General features: G+C 46.6%; 1 protein-coding gene across 1 annotated transcript in view; it reads right to left on the minus strand.

The window, feature by feature from the left end:
• Positions 1–2,239: 2,239 nt before the first annotated feature.
• The window catches only part of WNK1 (WNK lysine deficient protein kinase 1), a 107,691-nt gene continuing 101,764 nt past the window's right edge, over positions 2,240–8,166 (minus strand). The window contains 2 exon segments of the mRNA XM_009332893.1: positions 2,240–5,137; positions 5,457–5,644. Coding sequence (XP_009331168.1) covers positions 4,814–5,137; positions 5,457–5,644 — 512 coding nt within the window. The 3' untranslated portion in view covers positions 2,240–4,813.

An 8,166-nucleotide genomic window follows, 5' to 3' on the forward strand; every position in this document is an offset into this window, starting at 1 on the left:
TGCGAAGCTGCGGCAGTGTTTGCCTCCAACCTGCGGCAAACCCAGCCGTTTGCCCTGTGGCTGCACAAACAGGGTCAGAGCCCGTTGCTCCTCCTCAGCTCGTTCCTCGGCTGTGGTGGATTCGGGGGCAGGAGCACACTGGGACCGCTGCCAGGGGGTTGCACATAGCATCTCAGACAGTGCTTGCTTGGACCCTTTGTAACACAAATGGGAGCTGCACTTCGTTTTTAAGTAAGCTTTCAACCCTTTTCAATACGAAAATAAACATGACATTTGAAAAACAAACCACGCTTGCAGCTGTTTGTGCCTCTGTACCCTTCAAACCATTGCAACTCACTTCCTGTTTAACAAGCTCAAAGTCAAGACGTTCTGGCTAGTCACAAGTAGGAAGCTGAAGAGACTACCGCCATGTCTGTTCAGCCTTGCATCTGCTTTAAGATGGGCAACTTCGGAGCAAAGCAACAGCTGTTCCTTCCAGTAAGAAGGTCAAAGAAAGAATTTTTAAGTAGTATTTCAAACTGGATACAGTAGTATTTTTCAGAAGTGCAGTGCTGGAGACAAGGAGGATGATACCACGGGACTGGAAGTTAGAGATGGACCAGGAAAATTTACACAAGCTCTTTGATTAGTCCAACCCCGGAATCAATGTCAGACTTGAAACGGGACCTCGTTCCTGTGCTTTGCCATCACAGCTCTATCTGGTCAAGTCTCTTAAAGCAGTCTAAATGTAAATACATCTGAAGTATTCAGCATTTATTCCCGTTCCTCCTACTTTACCTTCACCACTTCATCGGTCCTTTTTCCTTGAAAGATCCTCTTCTATCCACTTACCTCCTCGACAGGACAAAGAAGAAAGATTGACTTCAGTATAGAAAGACAGGACAAATTATAATTAACTGTAATAGATTACATCTAGAAAATAGTTTCACATTTCACCGTACTGGTTTCTCTCCAATTCAGTGCTGCGTTCGGAACAGCTCAGGGAAGAAATACATACCACATGTTTGAGTCATGCACTCACTGTTGAAATCGGATACCTGTTAGGAAGGGAATGTGCAGACGTTCAGAATTACTGTATTCAAAGCCGCTCCAAACTTTTACAATGAAAAAATTAAAAGCCTCATATAAACACAACTGCATCGGCTCTCTTGACTCTACAGAAACAGTGCAAACGTAGCCATGCCTCCTCGAAGAGAAATCACCGCAATAAGCCTCTCAGAATTGGTCCCTTTTAGAAAGGGCAGTAAAACTTACACTTGGAGCTTTTTTTTTTCCTCCTTTAAGGCCTTGAGCAGCATGACTCATAACAGCAGCTGTTCTTAAAATGGAAAGAAATGCAGCAGCAATTAGTGTTTAGAAATACCAAATAATTCCTGCAAGTCTACAGTTGTTTGAGAATGCCCCCGTGAAATAGTTCCACTCTTCTACTCTACCAGTAGGGTTGCAAATTTAGGGATGGAATTCCTATTATAGAGCTACAGTAAAAAGTTTCGTCTCCCCCAGCAGGGCAGGTGCACATCCCTGCTCCCTTCCACCCCAGAGAGGAGGGCAACAGACCCAACAGAAAAAGAGTAGGACTCTTCTGTGCCCGGACGGGGGGCTCCCCCAGCCCTTGCAGCACACCCTGCTCCAGCTTCACTGCCAGGAGGCAGCACAGAACCACTGCTAGCAAAGCGCCTCCTGTGCTTCAGACGGGGAGAGCCGCCAGGTTCCCGACTCTCGTAGCTGAGCGTGTTTCGCTGCTATTTGGGAACTTCTTGACAGTCTCGGCCATAAAAGCAATCGTACTGCTTATGCGCTGCCCTTCACGGCTGCTCCCTCCCTTTCCCTTAGGCCCCTCCTCTTGAAGATCCATCCTATGAATTATTCTGTGCAGTACCTTGTTTCAGAGTATTCAATTAAAAGGCCGAAGGCTCATTACCGATCACTGCTTTTGAGAAGTTAAGGGTCTCATTAAAACGGGTTTCTTGTACTTTCCTGTGATAAACCAATAAATTGGGTAACAGTTAAATCACTCCAGGAAAAGGACGGAGAGGTTGGAGCCTGCTGTTCAACAAGAAAACCCACAGCTCAACAAAAGCAGGTTTGGTTTATTTGAATGACTTCATTAAATATTCTACAAAGGTAACAAATTGCAGCACAAAGCGCAATCGTACAAGAAGCGCAGTGCCTGGGTTTAGTGCAAAACATACAACTAACTACGGCCAGGGAAGCCCAAAGTTTCAATTCATTTTATTTTTTTTATTTTTATTTTTTACAGTGTACATCGTTAAATAATGTAAAGAAAACGCTTGTAATTCAGAAACAGATTTTATGTGGAAAAAGATACTCAAAGTGTAATATTAAACAAAATAATTTAACAGTTCAGTAGCATTAGTTTATTCCTCTAGACTTCAGTTATTCATCCACAGGAGGAGGGGGGGGGGAAATCAATGGTAAATAAGACCAGTTCTTGCATAACGTTAAGTGAAAAAACGACCTCAAACTTATTAGATCAAAATTAAATAACCACGTGCTGCATCCAGCTGATTGGTTCCCCTGTCACGAACGTTCCCCTTGTTCCATTACTGCTCCTGCTTCCAGAGCATGCCTCTCCCCTCACGCTGGGCGTGTTCAGGAAACTTCTCTGCATCCATTCAGACGGAAGAGCAGAGCTTCTCCGTTACGCTTCAGCCGCAGGGACCCCTGCTCTCTCCCCCCCCCTTCCACCGCACGCACACCGTGAGCCTCCTCTCTCATTCTGTAGCTCTAGTCTGCACTTCAGATACAAAGAACAAACCCCCAGACCTAAGGAACTCGGAGCCCGGCCACCTCGCCACTAGCTTTCGCCCTCGGGCGTTCATCTCCAGCCTGCACCTGCCCTTGCTGCCAAAACGGCTGTAAAAAAAGTGACAGGAAAGGAACGGATCTTGCGCGTTTCTTTGTAAAAATAAAAAAGAGCGAGAACCCCCGCAGACAGAAAAACCTCCCTGTTAAGGCTCCACAGGGGGACAAGCGCTCCCAGAAAAATATTCAGGCAAGTAACATCTCCGTGATGCACCAGCCTCCAGGATACCGGTGAGCTACTCGCAAGTACCAAGAAGCAGTCCTCTCATCCTTCACAGCTTTTTGCAGCACTACAGAAATACTGGCTGGTATTATTTTCACTTTGAAGAGGAAACCAGTATTTTTTAAATATGAAGAGGGAGAATGACCAAAGCAGAAGGTACAGTACAGTTACTAAGAGGTGACAGATAGTTACGGTCCTGGTACCAGCTCGAAATTGGTTAGAGTGAACAAAATCGTAAATCCTCCAAACAAGACAGAGGAAACTTCTCGATGCCGGCTGTTTCAAGTACATCCATTGCCGGCAATGGACGTTGCACCAGGACGGTCTATTCCTGGCTTAAATGGATTTTACCAAAAAAAAAAAAAAAGGTAAGAAAAGCAATCCCAGCAGACAAGCCCATGCCAACGAGCAATGGCACCTCTCCCTCAAGTCACATCCCGACCAAACATCTTTACCACTTCGCAGGTGGAGTCAAACTGCATCTTAAGTTGGGCCTTTCCCCAAGATACACGTTCTCCCCATCCTCTCTCCGTTTCCGATCCAGACCTCCTGCCTCCGTAGACAATATTGGTTAGTCTCGTTTTAGCTTCACCCACAACCCTCCGTCCCACCCCCACCTGGCCCCTGTCACACCAGCAACTTCAGATCTGCCCGCCCGGACAAGTTTCCCCAACAGACAGAACGCTGTTCCAACGCGCTGCCTCCACGACGCCCTCCTCCACACACCTACTCTAAACAGTAATGGTAGCACTAAACAAACTCGAACGTCCCAGTCGCTAGGTACAAACAACCCGTCCTTCTCTGAACTTGCCCTCTGTCCACCTGGGGCTCTGCTGGGAAGACGATGCTAACTGCAGAAGCAATAGAAGTCCAAGGCACTAAAATATCCAGCAAGCATACTGGGAGAACAGACAAGTATTCAAGTACATTAATTTATACAATTTTACATTCACATTTATTTATCTAATACAATGAAAATACAAAGGAAAAAGTTAAAGTGTCTCCAATAAGTATAAGGATATAGCTAGCTTTTTTTCCCATTTTTTTCTTTTTAACTTTTTTAACCCTCTATACTCCACTCATTTTTAAACTACTGTTGTCCAACAACATTTATATATCACAGTGTTTCCACATCAAAACTGATGGTAAGTACATGTCCGCAGGGAACTTTTAAAAATTTTTAAACAATTTAAATTGCTCTAATGCTGCAGTCAAAGCTGTTAATACCTTACTTAAAGCAGTAATGACCTATCAAGCACGGGCTGCACTGCAAGTCCATTCGTGTGCCCCACCATTTCGGAGCCCGATACGATTGACTGGGGAGAGGGAGAGGAGGGGGGTTTGGACAGCTTTTCTCCTGGTCTTGGTTCTTCAGGGAGAGACGAGAAGCGTGCTAAAGCCTCATGCTAGGATTCAGCTCTCCCACCTCAACACGGGTGGGTTCAGCCTCAAACCAGACAGAAATTTTACAGCAAGACTGCGTTAACTGACCCCGTGACCTCACAGCTCTTGTTCCAAACAAGAGCAGAACCCCTTGGTCAAAAGCACCGTCCCATCATAAGGATGCTGATCATCCTCCTCCCCCTTGAAAGCATGTGGGGAAACTCCCTTTACAGAGAGTTGACAGCAATGGTTGGAAAAGAGAAATTCATTCCCAGTCTGGCAAGCTACCAGTTCATTGCAGCACTAGGAGTTGATAACAGGGCCCCGTCTCCCTCCCCATGTCCTGTCCCGAGGTCTAGCCAGCCTGGTCTCCGAGCACGGCTAAGTGGTCCGCAGGTTGGAGCCCGGAGGGTTGCTGATCGATTTTTGCAAGTTGCTGATGTTGAAGCTTTGCAAAGATGCGGCACCTACGGGCTGGAACTGGCCGAGCGGCGCGGCCGGCGGCTCGACTGGACCACCCGTCCCACTCCACGGAGCGGCAAAAGACGCTGCTGGGTAACCGTACTGCTGCGGAGGGCACATAGCCTTTGTGAAGGGACCTAAAGAGGTAGCTGATGCTGCGGAGATGGGCGTAGCACCCAGGGAAGATGTCATAGAGATACAGAGCTGACCCGGGGCCGAGAATTTTCTTGCCATTCCAGGGCCCTGAAAGAAAACCCAACCCCCAAGAAAAGTTACACAACCGTGCTCAAAAACCACAGGCTCACCCCCTCCCCCTTGGTCCACAAGCCACTCCCAAAGGATGTTTAGAAGAACCCGCCGTGGCCCTCCCCTTTAGTTATCCCCTTCCCTTCCTTTCCGTAGCAGGTGACACCATCCTGCACACAAAAGACAGAGCCAACGGTTTTCTAGAGCAGTTGTCCAAGCTACCTGGCAACTGTGCTCCAGCTGCGTTTGACACCCTAACGAGACAGCAGCGACACTGGCAGTTTCTTACCATAAACGTTCACGGATGACATCTCACCTCATAGTTGCTATGCCCTTTGCCAACTTTCTTGCCAGACAGGTTCATGGCATCTCGGGCCCAGTTATCTACCAGCTTGTGCAGGTCATCTGTGAAAGTCCCCTTCCGGCTCGAGGCCATAGCAGTAGGCTGAGACTGGGGCGCTTGGCTGTTCACCGTGGCCCCGACTGTGTTAGTGCTGCTGGTCCCTACAAATACAAAAAAAGGGGAATCAAAACTTAGGTTAAAGATCGTCTTTCTCTAGCAAATTTAATAATTGTGGTAATGGCACATCAATAGAGAGCCAGTTAAAATGCCATGCAGATTAATTCTAAGTTTCAGTTCCAGGACACACTGAAGTGGGAACTACGAGGACTCCTACAGGCGTTTTCTCAGATTAAGAGTATTTCATAGGTGTGTTTACTTTTCGAGAAGTGCTGCAAGTAGTCATCTTTAGAGGGGAATGGTAGCAGCCTACAGGTCTTTGCAGAGGAAAAAGGAGATTAGATTTCAGCACTGAATGACAGTACAGTCACGTCATTCTCTCATCCTACACCTTTTAATCAGCAGCAACCGCTATTGGCACAGGTCAGTTCCGCCTTGGAGGGCAATGCTGGAGGCTGAATAAGGAGCAGTACAATCAGCATCACCAGCTGCTCTGTAGCAAATTATCTCCACTTTGTAAAACGAAGAGAAAAATTCACCCGGATTATGCAAAAAAGCCGTAGTGAGAAACAGCAACTGTTGCTTCCGATAGCTGCCATACTTATGTTCTTGAGGATAACCAGATGGGACTGTCTTCATCCACCAAACAGCCAGGATCAGCGGGGGAAGTCTGCACTGCATTAAATTTTGCTTTTTGCCTCTGAAAGCATTTTTTTGCCATTACGTTCAGATTTCCTACGTCAGAAGAACAAGCATTTCAGATGCAAACAACTAATACAGCTTAAAGAAGGCAGAAATGAGAGTAGTTCCTCAGGCATGCTTTGACAAGTTTTTCTATTCACTGGGTTGATGGCAAGAACACAAAAAACCCTTCACATAAATACCAGGTTTCGGTTCTGCTAGAAAGCTTGCCGAACATTATCCTGCAGAAAAAGAAATCTAGAAGCTTTGTTTTGGATAGCCTCACTATCCCCCTCACACTTGCAAACGAGCAAGTGCACTCAAATTTTGAAAAACCTAAGGCAGACCTCGTAACAGGAATGAAAGAAATTGTGTATTATCAAGTATCCTAAATTCCCAGCAGTACTGCAAAGTATCCTCATTTACAGATGTGGAAGTGACGGTTAACCACGAGGGCAGACTTTTTCTGAAGGACATGGGAAGGGCAGAATGAATCTAGATTTTTCAAATCCGTTTAGTACAAAACCAAACACCACAGTCAGCATCTGGCCACTGCAGTGCTAAACCTAGCACTCCCTGCAAGCACACATCCTCACCTACTTGGTTCTCAAAGTTCCTCAAACATTTCTACTTGCTCGCTCTGAAGACTGCAGCTGGGAAATCCAAGAAAACCCGAGTTTGTGGCAGACGTTTCTGAAGAAAACTGATTAGAAGTGGAGCATCAAAAATGCCAGCAATGAAACCAGTCTCTCTATTGGAAAGGCCAAATGACGGAGTCGCTGTCCCTTGCCTGACAGCTACTTCAGCTGTTCCACTTTCCCTGGCTATCAGCCACATGCCTTGCAACCGCTGTATCAAAGAAAGAACTGGCTCCAAACCCCTGCAGGAATGTTTCATATTGAGGAGTGAATTAGGAAGGTGACGTACTTACTATGCGGGATAAATAAGCAAAGTGTCACTGCCTCTAGTAGTGCTGAGGAGGGAAGGCTACGTATCCCTCCCACCAGTTCCAGCTCAAGCATGGAAGTGGCTCCCGCTCTGGGTGCCCGCGGGTGGGGCGGCAGTTGTTACAGGCAGGCAGGCGGACGCATGCAACGGTACACACGAGAAGGAGAGAATAAGGTTCCCTGACCAGGGTGTGCAGCTGCAGCACAGATGAAGAGCGACAGGAACACACTGTAAGGTGGCAAGGAAAATCTACAGTGAAATAACAAGAACCTTCAGCATGCATCATGTGGAAAGGGCTCAGAATACAAGTATTTAATAAGAGCAATGATGTGAAAGCTGAAATTAAAGACAAATGAGGCAAAAGCAAGAAAGAGGTACTCGGGGGGGGGAAGGGAGGGGGAGCTGCCAAAACCAGTAATAATCACATTCCACCATGAGGGTTCATGCAGGGATTGACACACTTGCTCTCATCCTCTTCACGATGGCCAGTATCTGCTTTTGATACTTCACATTTCCACTTTAATCAGTAAGCACGCTGGATCCTGGACCTACGCTGGAGAGCTTCCTCAGGCCACGGAAGGGAGAGAATTAATTGGGGTATATACACTACAGTGCATTTAGGAAAGTTAAAGTGTTTTGAAAAGGACTGGATTGGTTCAGGGTGGGAAAGGTGGGAGGTTGCGAGAGCTCTCTCTCCAAAAGTGATTTTGTTAGGGAGCTCCTATCTCAGGTCACAGACAGACCAGCCTACGCCATTATAGGTGAACTATACAATTACTAAAGCTCCCATAACATCAATTTAAAAAATGACTTCTCAGGAATTTCACATTTTAGCTCTGACGTAGTCACCGCCTGCAGAAACTGCCATCCAGGAGAGTCTGAAAAGGAAGTGCTTCAACTTGTAGCATTCAATGGAAACAACCCCCCCACATTCCTG

This window comes from Pygoscelis adeliae, unplaced genomic scaffold (genome assembly GCF_000699105.1).
Source record: "Pygoscelis adeliae isolate BGI_AS28 unplaced genomic scaffold, ASM69910v1 Scaffold38, whole genome shotgun sequence".
In the NCBI taxonomy this organism is placed as follows: Eukaryota; Metazoa; Chordata; class Aves; order Sphenisciformes; family Spheniscidae; genus Pygoscelis; species Pygoscelis adeliae.